Here is a 27,880-nt window from a genome sequence, read left to right as displayed (position 1 = left end):
CTCAGCGTTTAGCAATAACTCTCCACTCGGTCTACGTTGGGTTTGACAAAGAGAGCTGTTCGAAAACGAGCCAAAATTTGCAAAGCTGTGGTGTGTACCTGGATTTAAAAGAAAAACATAAATCCTTGGGTTTGGACAGAGAGACTATTAGCCCTCGTAGCCGAGAGGAGGCTAATGCTCGTTGTGAGCTCAGTTAAAAGCATTTCTATAAACTTATATAAAGCAAATCAAAGCAGTATTGGCTTCATGGAAAGTCAGCATTCGGGCAGAACACTGTAGTTACTGATTTTTAAGGTCGGTGGAAACCTTTGTCGCCGCAGCACATGGGAAAAGTTTTAAGAGCCCCATTTTAATAGTCTCTTCTCACTATCAGTCCATCATCTGACAAAAACAGCCCAGAAAGAGCCCTGTGATTTTGCATTGCGGGATCCCAGTCGAATCAAGTCAATCATTCTCGGCATATTTGAACATGAGAATCCAATAAATAAGAAGGAAACGGAATGGCTTTGTTGCTTTAGGCATAGTGATTCTGCCATTAATTGACATGCCACTTAAAAATCCAAAATGGCTGGCGGCCCAAGAAACCAGGAATTAGCTGTGTCTGCCCTTACACAGTGTAAACGGTTTCCACTTAAAGGTTAGTAACTCGATTTTTGAGGTTTGAAGATGAAGAAGTTGATTCAGGATGGAGGCATGCAGACCCACATAAGAACGGCTTATGATCTCTGACCTTTCACCTTACGACAGACCCCGCCACCTTACTGTACCTGTTAATACTGCATCGACTCCTTGGAGAATTCTTTACTGAAACCCGCCAGTTGGGACCTAGTGTTGCATACAACCGGTTCCTGTTTGCAAATTTAAACATGAGTTCTGTAGAGCGCACAATCCCCATATAATATATAGACATATTCATATCAGCATAAAGAGTCGGCCACATGCATTAGTCTCTGCAAACAGTATACTCCTCGGTTAACTCATCCTGCTGACACTTGCTGTCCAGGCACTTAAAGACTGGATAATGGCAGCTGTCAAATGGACTTTAGCAAAGCGCCATTATGAAGCGGAGGGGCAAACAGATTGGGGAATGTCGATTAGAAAATGGACATGTTCCTCATGGGGCAAAATCAAATGGTGAAAAATTAGGAACTCATATGTTCCTTTGAAAATTTCTCTTACGCATCGAAAGTAAATGAGTGTCTTCACTTAACTAGTGGCAAAAGGAAAGTCTTACACATACATTAATTGCTTAGTTACTAATATAGCATCTTTACTTTCACTATCACTTCATATTAGTGAACTGAATTTAGGGGCTGTTTAGCACAGGGCTAAATTGCTGGCTTTGAAAGCAGACCAAGGCAGGCCAGCAGCACGGTTCGATTCCCGTTATCAGCCTCCCCGAACAGGTGCCGGAATGTGGCGACGAGGGGCTTTTCACAGTAACTTCATTTGAAGCCTACTTGTGACAATAAGCGATTTTCATTTCATTTATTTTCATTCATTGAATCCCGCCATGGTGGATGGTGAAACACGAATGCAAATAAAATCTGGAATTTAAAAGTCTAATGATGACCAGGAAGCCACTGTCGGTGGTCGTAAAAAACGATCTGGTTCGTTAATGTCCTATAGGGAAGGAAATCTGCCATCCTTACCCGGCCTGGCCTACATGTGACTCCAAACCCACAGCAATGTGGTTTACTCTTAACTATCCTCTATGCACCTAAATGGCCTGGGGCAGCACGGTAGCATGGTGGTTAGCATAAATGCTTCACAGCTCCAGGGTCCCAGGTTCGATTCCCGGCTGGGTCACTGTCTGTGCGGAGTCTGCACGTCCTCCCCGTGTGTGTGTGGGTTTCCTCCCACAGTCCAAAGATGTGCGGGTTAGGTGGATTGGCCATGCTAAATTGCCCCTAGTGTCCCAAAAAGTAGGGGGGGGGGGTTGTTGGGTTACGGGTATAGGGTGGATACGTGGGTTTGAGTGGGCTGATCATTGCTCGGCACAACATTGAGGGCCGAAGGGCCTGTTCTGTGCTGTACTGTTCTATGTTCTATGTTAAGCCACTCAGTTCAAGGGCAATTAGGGATGGGCGATAAATGCCGTTCCAGTCGGTGAGACCTACATCCGGTGAATGAATAAATAAAAGTGGTTTTGGCGACTTATTTTATTATTTCTCAGTCAGCTCAGACAGAGTGATTTCAACGCATCAGATTCTGCTAGGTATATTTCTAAATGACGATACATAGGAAGCGGTGTTTCACCTTTAGTACTTGGAATTAAGCAATAAAAAAAAAAATCCCTAGGAATTTTAATTGATTCACCTTAACCTCAGCAAAGTGTCACTCATTGAAAACGGAAATTTGAAACGGTGAGGGCAAGCAAAAAAGTGCAACGAGAAATGATTGGTCATACTGTCACTCACCTCTCCAATCCTGAAGACAACTCTTCGCTGAACTCCGAGCTTTCACTGCTTCCTGTAGCAAAAAAAAATAAATGGAGAGATGTGTTGAATTGATAAACGGGAGTGGGCAGCTAAAAATTACTTTCTGGGAATTATGTGCAGATCAAACATTGTCTCTTCAAGTGCCAATTGGAGGACTAAAATAATCTTCACCATGATGAAAGGTAGAAATTTCCCCAAGTCTGAATGTTGTCGTAGAAAGTATATCGTCCTCCCACTCCTTAACCAAGATACAAAGCCTTCAATAGGAAATAAATTCCAAACACATTTCTCCAAATCCCCTGTGGCATCGCTAACTGTTCAGACCCAGCTCGTAAGGGTTGGCATCAGTTCCTGCCGCAATGTGCAATGTGTTAAAGCTGCAGAAAAAAGTGATCCTTGCCTATAACATGATTACTATATTAAAGTGATAGGATAAAATCTTTACTAGGTCTAACTCTGGTAATTTGAAAAGCCTGGGCCGACCAGCCGCTGGGCCTGGGCTGGCCTTACACCAGGCACTGGGCCTGGGCTGGCCACACCAGACGCTGGGCCCAGGCTTACCTTACATTAGGCACTGGGCCTGTACTAGCTGTACACCAGACATTAGGCCAGCCCTACACCAGCTGCTGGGCCTGGACCAGCCATACACCAGCCACTGGGCCCAGGCTGGCCCTACACCAGGCATTGGGCCTGAACCAGCCATACACCAGCCCCTGGGCCCAGGCTGGCCTTACACCAGGCACTGGGCCTGGACCAGCCATACACCAGCCACTGGGCCCAGGCTGGCCTTACACCAGGCACTGGGCCTGGACCAGCCATACACCAGCCACTGGGCCCAGGCTGGCCTTACACCAGGCACTGGGCCTGGACCAGCCATACACCAGCCACTGGGCCCAGGCTGGCCTTACACCAGCTGCTGGGCCTGGGCTGGCCGTACACAAGGCACTGGGCCCAGGCTGGCCGTACACCTGCTGTATTCATGCTTGAGCTCCCACTATGAAGATTGTGCTCACTGAGAGCTTGTGGTGCAAAAACGTGTGCACTACTGGAAGATTTAAAGGGCTGCTGTGGGTTCATATCTTGAAAATAAGTTGGGATGGAAATTCTATGGTGCCGAAGACCACCATCCAAAAGAATTCAAAACCATAATGAACACTGAATTCCCATGTTACACCAATGACTCCACTTCAAAAGTACTTAATTGGCTGTAAAGTGCTTTGAGACATCAGGTGAGCGTGAAAAGTGCCAAATAAATAGATCTTATTTCTTCTTTTTGGAGCTTTTGAACATGATTAATGCAAATGTGTTAAACAGCAAACCTGTCCCTCTTTGTCTCCCACTGTGTTTGATCATTCCTTACAGGGAGGTACAATCTTCCAGTAATCACCCAGTCACTGGCTACTCTTTAATGGGGAGGAAAAGAATCGGGAGCCTCTTTCCACACCAAGCAGTTCAATAAACGTGGCCATTACTATTTGGCACATGATGTGGAAAATCCAATGTAAAGTTATGGAGGTTGAGCAGCTGAGCGAGTTGGAAGATAACAGTAGCCAACCTGCCAGGGAATGTGGAGCTGCAAAATCACATTACAATACTGTGCACCCAGCTCAAAGGAAGATCATTGCGGCTGTTGGAAGTCAATCAACTCACTCCTGGGAAATCACTGCAGGGATTCCTCAGGATAGTGCCCCAACCACTTACAGCTGATTCATCAACGACCTTCCCTCCGTTATAAGGTCAGAAGTGGGGATGTTCGCTGTCAGCACCATTCACGACTCCTCCGATACTAAAGCAGTCTCTGTGCAGCTGAAGAAAGACCTGGATAACATTCAAACTTGGGCTGGTAACTGCAAGTAACAAGCCACACAAGTGCCAGGAAATGACCACCCCCCACAAGTGAGAATCCCGCTATCTCCCCTTGACATTCAATGGTACAGTATTACCATTGTTAAATCCCCCACTGTCAACACCTTGGGGGGGGGTCACTGTTGACTAGAAACTGAACTAGATCAGTCATATAAATACTGTGGCTACAATAGCAGGCGAGAAGCTGGGCATTTTGCAAAGGTTAACTTTACTTCTTGACTTCCCAAAGACTGTCCACCATTAACAAGGCACCAGTCAGGAGTGTGATGCAATACTCCCCGCTCGCCTGCATGAGTGCCGCTCCAACAACACTCAAATACTTTCACACAATCCAGGACAAAGCAGCCCACTTGATTTGCAACTCATCCACCACCTTAAACATTCATTCCCACCATCACTGATGCAGAGTGGCAGCAGTGTAGACCATCTACAAGATTCACGGCAGTAACTCATCAAGGCTCCTTCAAAATCAGCAACCTCTGCCACCTAGAAGGACAAGGGCAGCAGATACATGGCAACATCACCACCGACAAGTTTCCCTCCACACAACATCCTGACTTGGAACAATATCGCTGTTCCTTCACTGTCACTGGGTCAAAATCCTGGAACTCCCTTCCAAACAGCACTGTGGGTGTACCTACACAACACGGACTGTGGCAGTTTAAGAAGGCGACTCGCCACCACCTTCCCAAGGGCAATTAGGGATGGGCAATAAATGCTCACATCCCGTGAAATAATAAATTAAAAGAAAATTGATACAAATTGGAAAAATGTCAGGCGGCATTCTCCCCCCACCCCACGCCGGATGGAAGAATCGCCGGGGCGCTGCCCGAATTGCGCCACGCCACCCCGACCCCCACACGAGATTTTCCCACCCCCCCCAAAACCAACGGCGCAAGAATCGCGGCAGGCCACTCAGAGAATCGCCGCAAACTGAGAGCAGCGACCGGGCTGAGCGGTCGGCGAAAAAAGATGACAGTCCCGCCGGTGCCGTCCACACCTGGTTTCTGCCGGTGGGTACTCGTCGCTAAGGCTTGGGGGGGCGGCCTGTGGGGGGGGGGGGGGCTAGTGGGGCTCCTTCACTGGGGGGGGGGGCCTCCGAAGGGGTCTGCCCATGATCGGGGCCCCCTGGGTGGCCCCTGAACACCGATCCCATGTTGGGTCGGGGCCGGCGCGCGTAAGAAGTTCCCCGCGCATGCACAGGATGGCGCGGCACAACTGCGCATGCGCAGGATTAAGCTGGCTCAACTGCGCATGCGCGGGTTGGCGTATGGAGGCTGGAACGGCGTGAACCGCTCCAGCGCCGTGCCAGCTCCCTGTGGGGTCCATAATAGGTCGCGCCCGGGCCCTGTTCGCGCCATCGTGAAACGCGACGGCGTTCACGATGGCGCGAACACTTGGCCTCAATATCGGAGAATCGCCCCCGTAGTTTCCTTCAAAAATGTTTGGAAAATAACTCTGGAACCAAGAAAGGCGGACAAATTAGACTGGATACAATTGATATATTAAAAGAACCGAGAAATGGAATGTTCTATGCCGGAAAATCAAAACCCGTTTCCCATCAAACCCATCAAGAGAAAGTAAAGTGCAAAAATGGCTTAGAAGTCAGTAATAACACTGCTCTAACTCACTCCCTATCATTAAACAGACGGGTAGATTACTGTCTTGAATATATGACTAAATCATGAGCAAATGCTGTGGGGAATATTAAGAGGCAATTTGGTTTTAGAAGCGGGTTCAACATGGAATAATTTTCTTCTTGTTTGACATTTTCAGAAACCATATCCCCTTGAAGTAGTCACACTTTGGCAACAAATGGTACAAGCTAAAGTGGAACTGCCTCTCCCAATTTGTGTGGTTATCTTTTCGCTATTTGAAAGAAAGGCACTTACAGAACCAGCCAGCAGTTACATCAATGCTCCGAGCATTGTAACGGGGCTCCACTGTGACGGGGTTGAAAGGCAATTCAAAGACAACTTAAAAAGAATCCAAGGTGAAACCGTGACTTCAAGGGCAGTCAGAAAATCTGTTTGCCTGCATCTTTCAACTTCTCAGCTGGATCCATAAGTTACCTTTAGCTACACCAGCTAATCAGACAGTAAGGACATACTCCACTGGAAAGATCATAGAATTTTACAGTGCAGAACGAGGCCACTCGGCCCATCGAGTCTGCACCGGCTCTTGGAAAGAGCACCCTACCCGAGGTCAACACCTCCACCCTATCCCCATAACCCAGTAACCCCACCCAACACTAAGGGCAATTTTGGACACTAATGGCAATTTATCATGGCCAATCCACCTAACCTGCACATCTTTGGACTGTGGGAGGAAACCGGAGTACCAGGAGGAAACCCACGCACACATGGGGAGGATGTGCAGACTCCGCACAGACAGTGGCCCAAGCCGGAATCGAACCTGGAACCCTGGAGCTGTGAAGCAATAGCGCTATCCACAATGCTACCATGCTGCCCTAAAGATAGCTGCCCAAGTTGAATGGATGGTCAAAGTAACCAGGTTCAAACGGGGGGGCAGCTGAGGGTTTCTTCTGCATTGGGCTCAGGGCACCTACATGAATGCAACCTCCTGTGATGTAGCTGCAGTCGGCTTCTGAACAAACTATACCCCTTTCGGGTGATAATGCTCGACATCAAAGGTCTGGACGGTAACTACAAACATCACCCGGTTCTTGGTGACATTTTGATAAAAACATTAAATCTTAGAAAGTTAAACCCAGTATCCATTCGGGATGGGCAATAAATGCTCACATCCCATGAACTAACAAATTAAAAACAAAATCGGTTTTCTCCTGGGCGATTAAGGCTGGTTAGAAGTCAATTTACTTTTCAAGGCTTCAATTGAACTAGCTGCTTCTTTCCATATATTAATGAGTCCACATTGGGAAGTTATTCCTTAAGTTTAGTTCATGATTTCCACTAATTTCTACCATATCTGCTGGGAATAATTTAAATTCTCTCTCTTTATATCAAGTATATTAGCGATTTAAGAAAAAATAATGTGGACCAATTATATAATAGCTAGGTGCAGAACATTCAAGTGTGATTCTTAAGGGTTACAGATCATTGCCACAGACTTGTTGGGACCTTCCTTCGTATACACTTTCAATTTTTCCATCTCATAAGCAAATACAACCTTATTGCCTGGATGCACATCGTGTATCTTCCCATTCACATAGTCACGCAACGTATCGAGCCACAATAAACGCATAGGATAGGACAGAATTGAAGGAGCTTGCTAAATGAGGAACACTAGTTGATGGTGCTGGATACCGAAGGTAAATTACTCCTATACGTCCTCTAGTCACTAACAGCTTCATCTCAGAACAGCAATATTTACTGCGTTTTCGTACTGATTTAACCCAATCTGATCAGCAATATATAATGTTATGAAGAGAAGAACAACTGGAAAAGGACTCTTCATCCATAAAGTTGATTCCTGCCAGAGACCAGGTCAAAATTTGTGGCCCAGTTGGTCCTACTTTATGGGCCGGATTTTCGTTACCGAGGTGGGTGGCTCGAGGCGAGAGGTTTCCTGCCTCGGCTATTCGACCTTGGTTTAAACGGCCCATTACACTCTATTTTCACTAAGTTCTCTGGGACTTTGTCCCAGTTGGTTTGGTAGTTATCAGACCCTCTAGCCCTCATGCCTCACACCCCAATCCACTCTTATACACTAATGCCTTCTCCATGCCATCTTATATCCCCTTGCCATCTTGATATCCACTTTTTCAGTGTCCACCATGGGCAGAGCTCAGTTGCCATGTGGAGATGAAAAGAAAATCAACTTCTAACAATATAATAGATCTCTCATAGATACACATTTGATGCTGAAAACAACTTCTATTCATGAAACCTAATCAGAGATTTTAAATGTTCAATGTGGTATAAAAACATTTATTCAGTAACTGCTTCAAATACAGCTGAGCTTTTAACAGCCCTTTTAAACCAATAGTCAAAATTCAAACTCAGCCCTCTCAGTGAGTTGTGCTTTTCATAGCTTTTGATACTTCGCCAAGTATTCATAATGGCCTCAGCTGTAAAAACAACAATTGGGAAATGTCAACAATGAACTTAATTGATACTGCAACAACAGATCGTAATTCTTTTTCTAACCTATACCAGATGACCTGTCAATGAAAGCAGTCCAGCAGAGGTTTTTTTTTTAAAAAAACATTAACTGCCAACTCCAGCCTCTTTCCATATTTCAAGAGCTGGGGAGTTTCAACAAAGAATCAGATAATGACACTTAAACCTTATTCGCCCTTTTATGAGCGTTAGCATCTATTCCATCAACTTTTGTCTTCCATGCTGTGAGATCTGTTTGAACTCAACGCAAATTTCTAACGACCTTGCTGAGTTCAGCTTTTCTGACAATATAATTCATACCCCATGCTCTTCTCCTTGCCGACACACACAGGATCCATCAGAAAGGGGGGTGTGACCTCCATATCTGGGCACTGCCCACCATTCCTAAAGGTCGCCAGAGTCAAGCCGACTGCTAAAATCCGGCTCTTTGTGAAACAGTAACCCAGAAGAACAGCACACCGTCTGTTTTAATAAGAGACAGCTCAATATTAACACTGCTGAACGCTATGCAATAAGTCCGAGTTCCTCCAACGACTTTATTACATTCGCAGAATCATGAACAAAAATCCTAGCAGCTGACCCCGATTTGACTCCCAACACAAGACATGATTCACCTGTTGTAACTTAAAATGCAGAAAAAAATCAGGGCCAGTATGTTTGAAACATAATTCAAACAGTGTAATTATTGGATTGCTTGCAGGCAATCAGCTCCAGCAGCCAAAAGGTGGAAGCTGACCAATGCTAAACTGAAGCCTACTGTTATGATATCCCAAAAGATTAAATCTTTTAGACGCAAGATGCATTGGATAAGAGCAGTCATGGTTCAGTTGGTAGCACTCTCGCCTCTAAGTCACAAGGTTCTGAGTTCAGGTCCCACTCCAGGTCTTGAGCACAAAAATCGAGACTGACATTCCCAGTGCTCGGAGGTGTCCAGGGATTGGAAAGGCGCTATATAAATGCAAGTCTTTACAAGTGTATATCAAAGCTCGACATACACTAATTGAATAGGAAATTCATTTTGAAGCAGATTGGCTGCCCCAGAATGAGGGGCAATGGACCCATGTCACATAGAGACCTCCTGAAGCCTTCTTTGATGGTTACAGGGCTCATCATATGAAATGTGTCTGAGTTTGGCTGTCCTAGTTTGGCGTATTGGAGCTCTGATGCGGAGTTAATCCCAAATTACTTTCCTAATTCCTAAATTTCATTTGAACCATTTTTCCTCTGGAAGAGAACCAAATCAACAGCGTAAATCATTCCTAAGATACAAATTACTTTGTATCTTAGTTCAAATTGCTAGTGACTGCTCTCTTGATTAGGTATTTATATTTCAATCATGACTTACTCAATCTCATCAGAGCAACTCACAATTATAATAGCAATTTTTTTTTAATGCCCCAAAGGACTGGGAGTGAATGGGTCAGGAAGGGTTGAAGCAATGAATGAATTGACTCAAACGCAGGCAACAGAGGTTCAGATGAAGTGATGTTTGTTGAATGTGGAGGATAGAGATTCAGCCACGAGAAGATTGGAATAGTTGTGTTTACTACGGTTAAGATGAAGGCATGGACAAGGGCTTCACCGGCAAGTGAGCTGCAGCAAAGGAAGAGGCAGAGGCAGGCGACATTTAAGGAACCAAATTACGCCACTCGGCCCATTGAGTCTGATCCGCCATTCGATCATGGCTGATATTTTTCTCATCTCCATTCTCTTGCCTTCTCCCCATAGCCCTTGATCCCCCTATTAATCAAGAACCTATCTACCTTATGTCTTAAAGACACTCAGTGATTTGGCCTCCACAGCCTTCTGCGGCATATGGGAGTCAGAAGCTTTGCATCAGGTTGAACAAGATGTCCAGAGTATGGTTCAGCCTGAGGCAGGGGCCCGCATGGGAGGAACCTTACTAATGTCTCATGTTCTGTTTTCCTGTATTGAAAATTAAGAAAGCCTAAAACAACAAAGCAGACCGCCTGCTCCCACATTGCTGGCAGTTTGTAAACCCATAACACAGGCTTAAACTGACCTTTCTGCAACACCCTCCGACAGACAAGACCACTTTGAAAAGCAGCAAAGTAGAAAAGTGGACTGCAAATTGGCAATATATAAACAGTTTTGACAACATTGGCCTATAATGTGTAGAAAGCACCATGGGATCCTTCACAATGTTAAAGATGCTATACAGAGCATCACGGTAGCACGTGGTTAGCATAAATGCTTCACAGCTCCAGGGTCCCAGGTTCGATTCCCGGCTGGGTCACTGTCTGTGCGGAATCTGCATGTCCTCCCCGTGTGTGCGTGGGTTTCCTCCGGGTGCTCCGGTTTCCTCCCACAGTCCAAAGATGTGCGGGTTAGGTGGATTGGCCATGCTAAATTGCCCGTAGTGTCCTAAAAAGTAAGGTTAAGGGGGGTTTGTTGGGTTACGGGTATAGGGTGGATACGTGGGTTTGAGTAGGGTGATCATGGCTCGGCACAACATCGAGGGCTGAAGGGCCTGTTCTGTGCTGTACTGTTCTATGTTCTATGTTCTAGATCAGGGGTGGGCAAACTTTTCCGTGCAAGGGCCACATTCAGAAATTCACAATTCACAAAGGGCCGCATAGTATATTAAGTAAAATAATTACTTCACCCGGTTATGATTCTGGGCGCCTCATATAGAACAGTACAGCACAGAACAGGCCCTTCGGCCCTCGACGTTGTGCCGAGCAATGATCACCCTACTCAAGTCAACGTATCCACCCTATACCAGTAAGTAACCCAACAGCCCCCCCCCCCCCCCCCCCCCCCCCCCCCATTAACCTTAAAAAAAAATTTTTTTTTTTTTTTAATGACTTGGTGGGCCGCAGAAATACCTTTGGCGGGCCGTATGCGGCCCGCGGGCCGTAGTTTGCCCACCCCTGTTCTAGATGAAAGGTGCTATTGTTGCTGGAGCACTGAAAGGGCAAGTGAGACTTAGATTCATTATATAACTTATGCCGCAGGTATATCTGGGGTCTGAGTTTTGTGAGGTTAGCACTAAAAGGGAATCATATAATTTTAAACGTTACAGTTGAATTCATCAAGACAGGGAGTGTTAACATAATTAAGAGTGTGTGTGAGCTCCCTCTCAACACTCACATGGTGAATTTTCCAAACTCAGACGAGCTACCAGCAGGGTGCAGGAAGCATTCTCCCAGCAGGAAATGTTAGTCAGTGCTGTCCTTGGATTCCTGGGCGTGTACAAGTCGAGAGCCATGTCGGCTGAGGCCCTGAAGAATCAGCACGCTCGACAACTCTCTCCTGTCTGGGAATTGTGGCTGATATTGCGGGCCAATAAGAAGAAATTAAATAAAAACTCCCAAAGGATGGAAACAAACTGATTCAGGGAGGGGGTGGGGGTGGGGGGGCATTTCCCACCTGGCACTCTTCGGTATGAACCTCTTTAAATCCAATCCCTGCATGCGCTATTTTAACGCAAACCGGAATTAGAGAAGCGATTCAGTAAATTCATGCTCGATCTCCGTGTCCCTCACAAAACCGCATCGGGGGGTGTGAAGCGGGGAGACGTTATGAGCGGGTTCCCACTGATTAGAAAAGGCATCAAAGTTCAGCAGGCAAAAAAGAACCATGTGCAAGTTTATAATCCTTACCTATCGAAACCCCATTGGAAAAATTGGAACTTTCCTGGTTCTTGGCCGGACTGTGACTTTCTAGAACACTGTCGTCCAGTAGGTGCCGCGGGCGTTCCGTAGGGAATGTTGCACTTTTACTTTCAACAACGCTAAACTGGCACATCACACTGGAAGAGAGAAAATATCTGGCTTGATCAAAAGATAAAGAGCTTGCACTTGTCTCATTTATGAACAGTGAAACTAGTAGAAGTGTTTTTACCTCCAAAACAATAACTTATATTTATGCATATATTATGTGTCTATATATAAAAAGATATATAAATATATCAGGGCTGGATTCTCCAGTCCCTCAGTCGCGAGTTTCTCAGCGGCACGGCGTTCGCAGGTGGGATTCTATCTTCCCGTCGCTGGCCAATAGGAATTCTCCAAGCCGCCGGTGCTGGTGCGCTGCCAGCGGGAAAAGAGAATCTCAATGGCTGGAGAATTCCATCATATACACACACATATATATATATATTATACACAAACAGAACATGGGGAATATATACATGTGAGTGTGTGTGTTTGTGTATATCACATATATATATTTCCCTTTGATGGGGCAGCAGGGTAGCATGGTGGTTAGCATAAATGCTTCACAGCTCCAGGGTCCCAGGTTCGATTCCCGGTTGGATCACTGTCTGTGTGGAGTCTGTTGGGTTACGGGTATAGGGTGGATACGTGGGTTTGAGTAGGGTGATCATGGCTCGGCACAACATTGAGGGCCGAAGGGCCTGTTCTGTGCTGCACTGTTCTATGTATTAAAACATCCCAAGGCACTTACAGGACTGTCATGAAACAAAATCCGACATCAAACACACGGGAGATAATAGGTCTGATGAACAAAAGCTCCGTCAAAAAGGTACATTGTAAGGGGTGTCTCAATGGGGGAAAGACAGATCAAGAGGGGGAGAGGTTTAGCGAGGGCATACTAGAGCTTAGGCCTCGACAGCTTAAAGGCATGATCACCATCTTGGGCCAAATAAAATCAGGGATGCACAAGAGATCAGAATTCAAGAGGCGAGATAATGCAGGAATTTGAAAAAAGGATGCAAATTTTTAAATCCAAGTGTTGCTTGACTTGGGAGCCAATGCCGGTCTGTGAACACAGGGGTGATAGGTGAATGGGACTTGGTGCAAGTTTGGATAATTGGATGATGTAAAGTTTTTAAGGAGGATAGGAAATGGGAGATCAGCCAGGGGCGCATTGGAAGACTCAGGTCCGGAGGTAATAAAGGCATGAATGAGAGTTTCAGCAGCCTCATTGAACATGGTGCTGTTGGTCTTATTTTAAGGTGAATGTATAAATGTTCGTCAACAGAAATCGCTGCAGTTGATGAGGTGAACTCATCAACAATACCACCTAGGAAGGTTCAATCATCAGTCTGTCCAGTTAGCTGAGCTCAGGCAGTCCTGTGACACTATAATGAACCTTGATATCCCTCAATTGTCTGACAAGACTCCTGCTCAGGATCATTATCCAGTGACCCCGAGTGGAAGTGCTTGTGTGTGAATGTTGGATGAAGGCACAATGGGACAGCATGGTAGTCAGCGCTGCTGCCTCACAGCACTAGAGGCCCGGGTTCAATTCTGGCCTTGAGTGACTGCCCGTGTGGAGTTTGAAGCGTGGGCTTCCTCCAGGTGCTCCGGTTTCCTCCCACAGTCCAAAAGTGTGCAGGTTTGGTGGATTGGCCATGATCAATGCACAGGGTTGCGGGGATGGGGGGGGGGGGGGGGGGGGGGGGGGGGGGGGGGGCGACGCCTAAGGAGAGTGCCTTTTCGGAGGGTCGGTGCAGACTCAATGGACTGAATGGCCTCCTTCTGCACTGTAGTGATTCTGTGGAATGCTCTGTTGGATTACGTAAAGACACATTTACGTTGGATTACGTAAAGACAGTGGGCAGCACGGTAGCCTTGTGGATAGCACAATCGCTTCACAGCTCCAGGGTCCCAGGTTCGATTCCGGCTTGGGTCACTGTCTGTGCGGAGTCTGCACATCCTCCCCGTGTGTGCGTGGGTTTCCTCCGGGTGCTCCGGTTTCCTCCCACAGTCCAAAGATGTGCGGGTTAGGAGGATTGGCCATGATAAAGTGCCCTTAGTGTCCAAAATTGCCCTTAGTGTTGGGTGGGGTTACTGGGTAATGGGGATAGGGTGGAGGTGTTGACCTTGGATAGGGGGTAGGGTGCTCTTTCCAAGAGCCAGTGCAGACTCGTTGGGCCGAATGGCCTCCTTCTGCACTGTAAATTCTATGTAATTTAATGGGCATGAATAATGAATAATGAGTGATGTGTTCAGTGCAGCCATCAATTTTGGCCCTCACCCTTACCACTGACTCGAACATTTGCCTCACAAGCTCACTCAGGAGAGCTTGATTTTCATACCGTATCTGTAATCAACCCTGATTATTTCCAGTCTTGCAACACTTTCTCCCTCTTCTGCTATGGACCCAAAACATAACACCTACATTCTGTCCTCCATTCCCATCGCTATGCTGACTAGCTTTCCCCCAACATATTGGATTTCCAATTCTCATCTTCAAATTCCTTCACGGCCCTACCTAGCTCCGAGCTGTGTCTCCATCTCCAGCCTTACACAACTTCCAGTGTCTGTCTCTGGCCAACCTTTCATCGTCACCACTGGCGACAGAAACTTTCCTAGTCCCCGGAAATCCGTTCCTCGAACCCCTTAAAGCTTTTTCAAATCCATCCTTTTCTCTGTCACTGCTCATCATGGCGTCCTCCGTGGCCTGTTGCCATTTATCCGGCTTTTTCTAATTTGGGAATCACTTTACATCACACGGTGATATAAGATTGTTGTCTACAGATTCATACCCTGGGAAGGAGACGAATAACCTTTGGGACTGGATTGGAGACAAGGGGACGAAGCCAGCAGATAAATTGGAGACAGGGAGCAGACATTAAAAACATAGGAAATACTTTTTAACACTCGATCTCAGAATTTCCACGGACACATTTTCAGATGTCAGTTAACAGCCGAGTTTCCCCATCTATCTCGACATCACAACTTCCCCTCTAAGAGAGTGTCATGATTCAAAACAGATACAGATGTTAATGATTAAAAGAAGCAAATGAAACATCTGCATGTTTCCTTCGAGCCAATGTTATTTTATAGCCTCTTTGTATGGAAACGTTAATAGTTCGGACTGCCTTAACAGGGCACAGAAAGGAAGTATGTGGGCAAAACGTCCTCATTTGTACAAGAAAAGAGAAAAGGCTTTATTAGAAAATTGCAATCAATTATTAAGGTTCAGTATTTAACTCGTTCTGTCTAGTTTACTGGCCTTTTGAGCCCTTCCGGATCACCATCTGCTCAGATAGGAGGAGACAGCGGTATTGTCAATGAGTAAAAGGTTCAGGGGTAGCAAGGGAAGTGCTCAGGGGGCCTGGGTTCGAATTCCACCCTGGCTGATAGCAAAATTTTAATCGAAGAAAAGTTGTAGTTAAAGGTCGAAACGATTGTGTTAAAAAGCCATCTGGTTCACTAATTTCCTTTAGGGAAGGAAATCGGCCATCCTTACCTGACCTGGCCTACTTGTGACTCCAGACTCCCAGCAAGGTTCTTGACTCTTAAAATGCCCAATGAAATGGCCTAGTGAGTCACTCAGTTCAAGGGCAATTAGAGTTGGGAAATACATACTGGCCCAATCATAGAAATTACAGTGCACAAGGCGGCCATTTGGCCCATCAAGTCTGCACCCGCCCTTAGAAAGAGCACCCTACCCAAGCCCACACCTCCACCCTTTCCCCACACCTACACCCTATCCCAGTAATCCCACCTAACCTTTTTGGACACTATGGGCAATTTAGCACAGCCAATCCACCTAACCTGCACATCTTTGGACTGTGGGAGGAAACCGGAGCATCCGGAGGAAACCCACGCAGACACGGGGAGAGCGGGCAGACTCCGCACAGACAGTGACCCAAGCCGGGAGTCGAACCTGGGACCCTGGAGCTGTGAAGCAGCTGTGCGAACCACTGTGCTGCCGTGCCGCCATAAATGATTAAACAACTGGAGCCATACTCGCAGCTTCGCTTCAGGGTAAAACGGAGCTTGTTAATCCCAAGTACAAAGCTTTGCTCAGGTCCGGCCATTACATTTTTAATGTTTACCAGTCTGTTGGCAGAATGCTGGAGATCCTTTTAGTTGCTAAGAAGGCGGTTTGCACCAGATGCCATTGCAAAGCCATCTCTTCGCCATGGCCCGCAGTGTTTGCCAGAATCTGACGTGACCATCAGACATCGTCTCTCAAGCGCACACAGATTTTCACAGAAATCTGTTACGGTGCAGAATTAGCCATTCGCTCTGTCGTGTGTGTAGTTGTTCTCTGAATGAGCACTCGACCGAGGTGCCACTCTCCTGCCTTCACCCGTAACCCTGCCCTACATCAAAAATAAATCTGGATAAACGCTGCACAACTGGCCTGCAACACAACCTCTTACGTCTGGGGCAAAGAATTGCAGTCACGACGCAACATAGGTTTCATCAAGCCACATCAAATTGTCGCAATGTGGGGATGATCATTCACATGGCCATGTGGATTGTATAGTCTGCATTTGTTTGGAAACTGATGCAATTGAAATTACAGCCTGGCCTCCTGGAGTTTCACCCTGCAACAATATTAAACTATAACGTTACCACAAGTGAGGAATTCCACAGCACACACATCGAAGCTGAAAAAACATCAGGCAACAATCTCCCACTACCATTCAATTACACTTTAAATTGTACAATTTGGAATTCACCCTCAATTACACTGGCAATTCGCTCTAGATCGCAGAAGCTGAAGTGCAAATTGCGTTCAGCATCTACTCATCTTTCTGTGATCTTTCGCGGGTGTTTAGGAAATGCGGCACAGGCAGGCTGGCCTTGCTCACTAACCTGGCCGTGCCCCTCAAGGGTGAAGAACTCAACCAGTTGGGTTGACCACATTCCAAGGCCACTGTCAGTTCAGGCGTCACGGAGTTACACTGTCAGCTCGACTTTCAGGTCAGGCTGAGCTCCTGAAATGAGCAGGTGCGAAGCTTTGCGCAGGTCACCAGTTACATGCGGTAGATAACGGGGAGCCAATGGATGTGGTATATCTAGATTTCCAGAAAGCCTTTGACAAGGTGCCACACAAAAGATGCATAAGATAAAAGATGCACGGCATTAAGTGTAAAGTAGTAGCATGGATAGAGGATTGGTTAATTAATAGAAAGCAAAGAGTGGGGATTAATGGGTGTTTCTTTGGTTGGCAGTCAGTAGCTAGTGGTGTCCCTCAGGGATCAGTGTTGGGCCCACAATTGTTCACAATTTACATAGATGATTTGGAGTTGGGGGACCAAGGGCAATGTGTCCAAGTTTGCAGATGACACTAAGATGAGTGGTAAAACGAAAAATGCAGAGGATACCGGACGTCTGCAGAGGGATTTGGATAGGTTAAGTGAATGGGCTGGGGTCTGGCAGATGGAATACAATGTTGACAAATGTGAGGTTATCCAATTTGGTAGGAACAACAGCAAAAGGGATTATTATTTAAATGATAAAATATTAAAACATGCTGCTGTGCAGAGAGACCTGGGTGTGCTCGTGCATGAGTCGCAAAAATGTTGGTTTACAGGTGCAACAGGTGATTAAGGCGGCGAATGGAATTTTGTCCTTCATTGCTAGAGAGATGGAGTTTAAGACTAGGGAGGTTATGCTGCAATTGTATAAGGTGTTAGTGCGGCCATACCTGGAGTATTGTGTTCAGTTTTGGTCTCCTTACCTGAGACAGGACGTACTGGCGCTGGAGGGTGTGCAGAGGAGATTCACTAGGTTAATCCCAGAGTTGAAGGGGTTGGATTACGAGGAGAGGTTGAGTAGACTGAGACTGTACTCGTTGGAATTTAGAAGGGGGGACCTTATAGAAACATATAAAATTATGAAGGGAATAGATAGGATAGATGCGGGCAGGTTGTTTCCACTGGCGGATGAAAGCAGCAGCTAACAGGCATGCACGGCCATGAGGGAGACGGTGAATTAGCGATCATGTCCCTGAACAAGTAATCGAGCACCCCAGCCTAATGCTCAGGGAACATGGGTTTAAAACCACCATGGCAGCTGGTGGAATTTAAATTCAATTTAAAAACTCTGAAATTTAAAGTTTTAGGGTGGGAGTTTTCAGCACCCCATGGGATATTCTCCGGCAACGGAGGCAACCCTCCATTGTCCGGCAGCGTGATCTTCCATTCCCGCTGGCGTCTCGAGGGTTTTGCGTGCCCCGCATCCTCCACCGGGGGTCGCCATCGGTGGGGCCGGAAGATTCCACTCAAGGGAAGGGCTGGAAAATTTTGCCTTTTAGTCTCAGTAATGGTGACCATGAAATTATCTGGTTCACTAATGTCCTTTAGGGGAGGAAATCTGCCGTCCTTATTTGGTCTGGCCTACACATGTGAATCCAGACCCCATAGCAATGTGGTTGACGCTTAACTACCCTCTGAAACGTTCAGCTCAAGGGTAACTAAGGACGGGCAACAAATGCTGGCTTTGCCGGAGATGCCCACCTCCAGTGAAAGAACAAGAGGAAACAAACTGTTAAGTTACCATGCGTGGAAAAGATCAAGAACAGGCCACGCACAATTGAAAAAGATGAATGGAGGCAAAGCTCGTTGTGATCTTCTGGGTGTGAAGGAAGCGGTTTGCAACAGGTGCAAAACTGGCCGCATTCGCAACTTGAGTTCATCACCATGGAGAGATTCTGCTAATTTGTGTTCATTTGTGGTCCTTTGAGGGGGCTTCAGAATTTAGACTCGTTCATTTTACCGCAAGCAATGCTTTAAAAGCTTTCTGAACGTTGAAATATATTCAGAAACGGACTGCTGCATTTATAACCAGAAAACGGTTCAGCGTAGCTCGTTACAAGTTATTTTCTGTCATGTATAATTGCGTTATTCACAGGTGGCAGTTCGCCACAGTAACCATAAAACTATTTTTGCCTTGATAAACCGATTTCCAGCTACGCTAGTCAAACCGTGCGCGAAGTTACCATTCTTAAATACATCAAGGAATATTGTAAAATTATAACTCAAATAAAATAATCACACCCTAAAGAAGCTCTCCAAACACATTGCCCAAAGCTAAACCTACCCTGAGCCAATGTGAAAATAGAGACCGAGCGGAAACACAAGAGAAAAACAAACACTTCAAAAAAATTGGCGCTATTTTGAAAAAGTCCCAAGTAAATTCAGGGTGGTGTGATGGACACATTTACAACTATATTTGGCAAGGAATATATTAAATGGCAACAAAATTATTTCCAGAATCACAACATTGCGAGTTGAGCAATTATATTCAAACGGATTAGAATTGAGGATACAACAATTCAATATATTTTTGGCAACGCGAGATATAAACAGGGAAACAAAAACGCTAATTCGGAAGACTAGTGTTAACATTTTCGACTGAATTATTCTTCATATTGTCACCATATATATTTTGTACACGGTGAAAAATGCTGCCAGGAATTATATTTTATAGGTGATTCAACGTGTGGGAGCTAGTCCTGGAGATTACAGAATTACCTTGACAGAAATCTTTGGATCCTCACTGTCTCCTTGACAGAAATCTTTGGATCCTCACTGTCTTCAGGTGATGTCCTGGAGGACTTGAGAATAGCCAATGTTGTTCCTTTGTTTAAGAAGGGTAGCAAGGATAATCCAGGGAACTACAGGCTGGTAAGCTTTACGTCAGTGATAGGCAAATTACTGGAGAGAATTCTTTGAGACAGGATCTACTCCCATTTGGAAGCAAATGGACGTATTAGCGCGAGGCAGCACGGTTTTATGAAGGGGAGGTCGTGTCTCACTAACTGATAAGAGTTTTTCGAGGAGCTCACAAAGATGATTGATGCAGGTACGGCAGTGGATGTTGTCTATATGGACTTCAGTAAGTCCTTTGACAAGGTCCCTCATGGCAGGCTGGTACAAAAGCTGAAGTCACACGAGATCAGGGGTGAGCTGGCTAGATGGATACAGAACTGGCTAGGTCATAGAAGGCAGAGAGTAGCAATGGAAGGGTGCTTTTCTGATTGGAGGGCTGTGACAAGTGGTGTTCCACAGGGATCAGTGCTGGGACCTTTGCTGTTCGTAGTATATATAAATGATTTGGAGGAAAATGTAACTGGTCTGATTTGTAAGTTTGCAGACGACACAAAGGTTGGTAGAATTGCGGATCGCGGTGAGGACTGTCAGAGGATACAGCAGGATTTAGATTGTTTGGAGACTTGGGCGGAGAGATGGCAGATGGAGTTTAATCTGGACAAATGTGTGGTAATGCATTTTGGAAGGTCTAATGCAGGTAGGGAATATTCAGTGAATGGTAAAACCCTCAAGAGTATTGACAGTCAGAGAGATCTAGCTGTACAGGTCACTGAAAGGGGCAACACATGTGGAGAAGGTAGTCAAGAAGGCATACGGCATGCTTGCCTTCATTGGCCGGGGCACTGAGTATAAAAATTGGCAAGTCATGTTGCAGCTGTATAGAACCTTAGTTAGGCCACACTTGGAGTATAGTGTTCAATTTTGGTCGCCACACTACCAGTAGGATGTGGAGGCTTTAGAGAGGGTGCAGAAGAGATTTACCAGGATGTTGCCTGGTATGGAGGGCATTAGCTGTGAGGAGAGGTTGAATTAACCCGATTTGTTCTCACTGGAACGACGGAGGTTGAGGGGCAACCTGATAGAGGTCTACAAAATTATGAGGGGCATAGACAGAGTGGACAGTCAGAGGCCTTTTCCAAGGGTAGTGGGGTCAATTACTAGGAGGCATAGGTTTAAGATGCAAGGGGCAAGGCTTCGAGTAGATGTACGAGGCAAGTTTTTTTCACACAGAGGGTAGTGGGTGCCTGGATCTCGCTGCCGGAGGAGGTGGTGGAAGCAGGGACAATAGTGATATTTAAGGGGCATCTTAGGATGGGAATAGAGGGATACGGACCCAGGAAGTGTAGAAGATTTTAGTTTGGACGGGCAGCATGGTCGGCACAGACTTGGAGGGCCGAAAGGCCTGTTCCTGTGCTGTACTTTTCTTTGTTCTTTGTTCTCTTTGTACACGGTCAGCAAACAATGCAAGAGAAATTTAATTTGTTCATCAGAAATTTTGCATTCTATTTTAGCAAAAGTCTCAAATCGTAAAATAGTTACAAAACTTCCAGAGAGGGGAGTTTCAGATGAACCATTAAAATCGTTGTTATGGAATCATAGACTGTACAGTGCAGAAGGATGCCATTTGGTCCATCGAGTCTGCACCGGCCCTTGGAAAGAGCACCCTACTCAATCCCACACCTCCACCCTATCCCCATTACCCAATAACCCCACTTAAACGTTTTGGACACCAAGGGCAATTTATCATGGCCAATCCACCTAACCTGCACGTCTTTGGACTGTGGGAGGAAACCGGAGAACCCGGAGGAAATCCACCCAGACACGGGGAGAACGTGCAAACTCCGCACAGACAGTGACCCAAGCCGGGAATCGAACCTGGGATCCTGGAGCTGTGAAGCAACCGTGCTATAATCACTGTGCTACCGTGCTGCCGTTATTCCAGATTCCCACAGAGTCATTTGAAAGCCAAAGTGTGATCAAGTGTGAATCAAGGTTAGGTTGCTTCTGACATTCAATTCTATCCGACTGGAGCGTTTAAGATTCTAACAGGGCTGGACAGAGTTGATGCAGGGAGGTTGTTTTCCCCAATTGGGGAATCTAGAACCAGGGGACACAGCCTCAGGGTACGGGGTACGCAATTTAGGACTGAGATGAGAAAACATTTCTTCAGTCAGAGGGGAGTGAACCTGCGGGATTCTCTACCACAGAAGGCCATGGAGGCCAAGGCACTGATTGTATTCAAGAAAGAGATAGAGTAGACAGGAGGAACCGGCTTCCATTCGCGGAGAATTCTAGAACTAGAAGGGAAGATAAAGTCGCCACAGTCCCAGATGACCATAGGCCACTCTCCCCTTTGACGGGGTAGATCTGGCTGGTGGAGATTTAACATGGGGATCACCACAGGCGAGAGGCAAGGTGGAGAAGGCAGGCTTCATGAATAACCAGGGGACATTGAGTCAAGCTAAGTGGCAGACAGATTCAAGGGACACGAGGAAAAAGTATTTTACGCAGAGGGTGGTGGGTGTCTGGAATTCGCTACCTGAGGTGGGGTGGTGGAGGCAGAGACCCCAAACTCTTTTAAAATGTGCCGGGACCTGCCCTTTTAAGTGCTGTAAACAGAAGGGCTATGGGTCCTGTTCTGATTAGAAAGGGCACCTTTGTGTCTTTGGGTTGGCATGGACAAGATGGGCTGAATGGCCCACTTCTGTGTTGTATCTTTTCAATGGTTCGATAATGTTTTAGATTTTAATGGCATTAAGGGTATTGAGGAGAAAGCGGGAATATGGCATTGTCACAGACTATCAGTCACGATAATATTGAACGGTGGAGCAGGCTCGAAGGGCCCAATGGCCTACTCCTGGTTTCTATCATTTCTGCTCAGAGACTTGGTAAACTATCCGCATCCAGTCTGGATACTCAACATATCAGATTGCCATCAAAACTGGAAATATTTTAACACAGATTTCAGACCCGGAAAGGGTGGCAATGTGCTAACCATGCTAGATACACGCTTCTCAAAGCACCTGTTAATACCGGGGTGACGGTCAGTACGAGAGTTTTATTGGTAGCCAGGGTGTTGCTGGGTGTGTGTAAATGGGCCGCATGACCTTTTCTCATCTGTGACTTGCTGCTGCTGAGTATTGAACTTTTAGGCCTTGATCCACCTGCCTGGAAACGGCCTCCAGGCGGAAGACGTGGATGTCCATTCTCCAGGGAGGTGTGCCCCCCTGTAGCTTCCTTAAGGAGGGGCTGCCCCAACCTCCACTTTGATGCATGCCTGGCTATCAATTTAATTTTTCACTTAAAAGTTTGAGAGGGGGGCAGCTCCATCTTCACACCCTCGCTCTCACTCACTCATCTGAACAGGCAGCTTCAATAATGGAGGGGTCTCCAATTGGCTCTCCATCTTGGATAGCCCGCCTGACATCCTTCATTGTAGGGCGAGTCTGCCCATTGGCTACTAACTGGGCCCAATTTGAGGAAAATCGCTGTGGGGCTAATGTTCGCCACATATGGCGGGGTTGTGACCCGCATTTGACCCTGGCGTTGGGTATTTAAACCTCCCCCCGCCCCCCTCTCGGAAAGACCTGCCCCAAGTCTAGTGTTCCAATGGCTCTGGGTTAAGGGTGTCTTTCTGGGTTTAATGCTGCCTTTTGTTATTTGGGGGGCGGGGGATTCCAATGCTGATGTCGCTGGGTATGAAGGGGTGGCCAAGACTTTCCGTGACAAAAACAACTGAATTCTTGCGTGAGTGCAGAGCGCAGACGAGACGCTTACAGACACATACTGGATGTGAGCCAGTGAACAAAGAGCACACCTGGGGCTACAGTACACATCTGGCAACAATTGATTCATTATCAACACATTTAAATTGGGTGACTCATTCAAACTGCTCCCTGGATACATTGAAAATACTCACCAAGGGGATCCAATAAAAAATAATCAAACCCAATAAAAACGGGTCTTGATTGCTCACCTTCTAACGATGCTGAGAGCGAGTTAGTGAGAAATTCTCTTTGCGGTCCATCGAGTACGATGCTGGAGGTATTGACCACTTTGTCATCAATGACCAAACGTTTATTTTTAATATATTCAGTGGGTCCTGCGATATGTTGAACGTTCTCCTCGTAAGGCTGTGGCCTGTCAGCCCCGATTACAGTTTTAAAAAAATGTTTCCTCAGCATCGGTTTCTCAGGTGAGGTAAAACACAGGCCAAATATAGATTCAAGTCCCCACCCACTCTCCATTCAGGAATTCTAGTCAAGGAAATCCCTCAGCTCATCTAGGTCTTCTTCCGATTTCCTACACGGATAATTCCCACGTGTGCTCAACGTGGTGTCAACAAGGAGCCAGGATGCCAATTCTAGTTGAATATATTTCTGGAGGTTTTATCACATGACTGCCCTGCCCTCCCACCATTGGTCCTTAGGTTACACAGTCCTCCTACGGCCATTGGATGACAGATTAATCTTGACTCGTCAGTCGACCAGCCTTTTCTCCCATCAATATTTCTCACAGCTATTAAACAGACGTGTTCAAAGAAAATAGAAAAGAATTGTTCACTGTGGCTGTGATGTCTCTCCTGGGAATTAATGTCTAATTGGGGAGTGCTGGAGGATTCCCTCCCCGCAGTGATTCATGTCTAGCGTGCAGTTGTGTTAAGAAACAAACTCGTGTTTGAAACAAACCTGTTGGACTTTAACCTGGTGTTGTAAGACTTCTTACTGTGCTCACCCCAGTCCAACGCCGGCATCTCCACATCATTCCTACCTTGACCTGTCCCTCTGTCCCTGTACGTTGTGGGTGCCAAGGATACCAAAGCCAAGCTGACACCTCCTACACCCTCTCCAGATGAGAATTCGGCTCCAACCACACCATTGAGATCCAACCTGCCAATTTAACCCAAGGTCTAAATGAAGGGAACCAAGTTGGTGCTTATTGTTATTCAGATGTGCCTGCCTGCAGCCACTCCCAGATGGGGAGACAACTCTCCCAACCAGGTTCCTGCCCTGGAGTTAAAATCAAACCCAGATTTCAAAGTGGGTGTCAGAGATGAAAGGACTGTAGACTTGGGGAGGGGGTGTTTAGGAGATTGACGAACAGGATGGGCGATAGGGTGGGGGGGGAGGGGGGTGGTTTGGTGAAGATCAGAAGGGGCCAATGTGGTGTTCGTTGTGTTTCTTATTCTCGATGTGGAGATGCCGGCGTTGGACTGGGGTGAGCACAGTAAGAAGTCTTACAACACCAGGTTAAAGTCCAACATGTTTGTTTCAAACACGAGCTTTCGGAGCGCAGCTCCTTCTTCATCCATCTTATTCTCAGGATGGATGTCGCAGTGTTCACAAAGACCACACAAACTAAGTTCCATAACAAAGCCATTATTGATTACACTACTTAATATCCAGCTCAACGAATTACTCCTATAGCACGCAATAATCTATCGAACTACAAACTACACTAATACTTGTCTCATACACTCTTTCCCATTCTCCCCTACACTCTCTCAGAGCCAGAGAGTCAGTCCTTTTTATAGTTCTGTTCCCAGCTCCATCTAGTGGTCAATTGTGATATTACATTAACCCTTTATATACCAGACATTTTACATAATGTGACAGAAGAGAGAATGTAACTAAACTACACTTCGCAGAAGGGAATGGGACAAAGTATTGGAGGGATAGAGAAAAAGGGGATGGGCGGTGGAAGGGGTGATAGACAGGAGAGAGGAGATGTGAGAGAGATACAGAAGTGATAAGAAGCCAATGAACCCCTCTGAGTAGAGCTTCTGACAGCCAAAACAATGCAGAATGGAGAAGTGCCCAAGGGAAAAGTGAAAGACAAATGTTTACTGAAGGGATTCATAAGGTCATTGGAAATAGGAGCAACATGGCTCATTCAGCCTAACGAGCCCACTCTGGCATTCAATAATCATGGCTGGGCAGCACGGTAGCATAGTGGTTGGCACAATTGTTTCACAACTCCAGGGTCCCAGGTTCGATTCCCGGCTTAGGTCACTGTCTGTGCAGAGTCTGCACGTTCTCCCCGTGTGTGATTGGGTTTCCTCCGGGTGCTCCGGTTTCCTCCCACAGTCTAAAGATGTGCGGGTTAGGTGGATTGGCCGTGCTAGATTGCCCTCAGTGTCCAAAATTGCCCTTGGTGTTGGGTGGGGTTACTGAGTTATGGGGATAGGGTGAAGGTGTGGGTAGGGTGCTCTTTCCAAGAGCTGGTGCAGACTCGATGGGCCAAATGGCCTCCTTCTGCACTGTAAATTCTATGAAGATTGTGGTTCCGATTTCACAGCAGTCTGGTCTGTTCCCCATAACCTCTCTTGTCCATTGATTGGACAAAATTGAGTATAGTTTGTGGTGGAGATGAGGGCTTCAGGTGAGAAGGATTTCAGGACAGTCAAAAGTTCAATGAAGCCTAAGGTTTGCTGGGAGATGGGATTCCAGGGAGCAGCAAGCTCCAAATGTCAAGTTGGAGGGAATAGGAGTTCTGGAGAAGAGGCATCTGTTTTAAGAGCAAGGAGCATCAGAGAGCAGGTGGTTCCAACAATGGTGGTGTGGGTGGAAGGATATCATTGGCTGGTCCTTCAAAGCAATCAGCTTCACAAAGCAATTGGGGCACATGATGATCACGAGGAAGTGGTCAGATACAGGCGGTGGCGTAGCGGTATTTGTCACTGGACCAGAAACCAGAAACCCAGGGTAATGCTCTGGGGGCCTGGGTTGAAATCCCACCACTGCAGATGGTGAAATTTGAGTTCAATAAAATATCTGGAATTAAAAGTCTAATGATGACCATGAAACTATTGCCGATTGTCGTACAAATCCATTTGATTCACTAATGCCCTTTAGGGAAGGAAATCTGCCGTCCTTACCTGGTCTGGCCGAGTCCAGATCCCCAGCAATGCGCTTGACTCTTAACTGTCCCCTCAAGGGCAATTAGGAATGGGCAATAAATGCGGGCATAGCCCGCGACACCCACATCCCCCATGAACGAATAAAAAAAAACTCTTCAGGGGCTGAATACGAAAGAGAGTGGCCCAGAAGTGAATGGGACTGGGGAGCGTTGGGAGCCCATTAGATGCTAATGTAATTGGAGGCAAAGCAACAGAATATTGAATTGGAGATCAGCAATGGTGATCCAGATTAAATCAAGGTGGGAAATGGGGGGAGGATTACAAAGCAGCAGTGATCAAAACAACTACAGTTGTGCATCATTAAAATAAAAAGGGTAAGGTAACAGATGAAACAAAATTAAGGATTATTCGGAGGCCAATGAGAAATTAAATAAAGGTTCTCCCTCGAGAGCCGGAGAGCAAATGTAAAGGCCGGACAGAAACCCTTGTCAGTAGAACGAAGAATAAGTCTTGGCATGAAAGGGAAGGAGAAACTATAATTTACCCAAGTTAAAGTTCAAATTACAGTTTCACTGAAAATCTAAATCCATCATGGTGGCAAGATTTAGAGTGAAGTTGGGAGTGTTTCTCTCATTTTACAATCTGTGGTCAGACAATTTAGCTGTGGTCAGATCTGAAGCAATTTTTTTTAACGGTGTTCTCGGGGGTCACAGACAATCACATTCACATGTGTGACCGGACGTGGACACAAATCATTTTTTTTTAAAAAGAGAGACAAATGTTCAGAGAGGAATTTGCCAGGGGAAAATGACCATTTCATTCTGTGACAGCAACTGTACAGATGTGCATGCGTTGGGGATAATATAAACCATACAGATCATGATAAATAATTTTTGCACTTTGCAGTGCCGCAGAAATCCCACAAGCCGCTGCCACCTTGGCTAACCCGTCTCAGCCTCCTCTAATCCACCCTGGAAAACACCACCACCTTGGAGGTTCCCCTCCAAAACACCCCGCCATCCAGACTTGGACATTTTTTGGCCGTTTCTTCACTGCGGCTGGGTCAAAGCCCTGGAACACCATCCCTAACAGCGCTGAGGGTGTGCCGACGCCACATGGGACTGCAGCCCACCACCACCTTCTCAAGGGCAATTAGGGGTGGGCGATAAATGTTGGGCCTAGCCAGCCACGCCCACATCTCATGAATGAATAAAAGTTAAATGCCCATGGGTTGATTTGGGATCAGAGCCAGATGGCATATGGCAGGGCCTGCCTAGCTAGCCTGCTCCCCCCATTGCTTCCATTCAAATGAATCACAATGCCA

General features: G+C 46.3%; 1 protein-coding gene across 4 annotated transcripts in view; it reads right to left on the bottom strand.

The window, feature by feature from the left end:
* The window catches only part of ralgps1 (Ral GEF with PH domain and SH3 binding motif 1), a 723,987-nt gene that overhangs the window by 47,409 nt on the left and 648,698 nt on the right, over positions 1-27,880 (bottom strand). For 3 of the 4 annotated variants that reach the window (XM_038781972.1, XM_038781971.1, XM_038781975.1), the window contains exons 14-16: positions 12,037-12,185; positions 2,421-2,472; positions 768-848 (exon numbers count right to left, since the gene is read on the bottom strand). In XM_038781972.1, coding sequence (XP_038637900.1) covers positions 768-848; positions 2,421-2,472; positions 12,037-12,185 — 282 coding nt within the window. The remainder of the gene's footprint in view (positions 1-767; positions 849-2,420; positions 2,473-12,036; positions 12,186-27,880) is intronic. The other variant, XM_038781976.1, reaches the window with a different exon arrangement.

Source organism: Scyliorhinus canicula, chromosome 21 (assembly GCF_902713615.1).
Source record: "Scyliorhinus canicula chromosome 21, sScyCan1.1, whole genome shotgun sequence".
Classification (NCBI taxonomy): Eukaryota; Metazoa; Chordata; class Chondrichthyes; order Carcharhiniformes; family Scyliorhinidae; genus Scyliorhinus; species Scyliorhinus canicula.
Note: the sequence above shows the minus strand (reverse complement) of the source record. Positions and strands in the feature narration are given on the sequence as shown.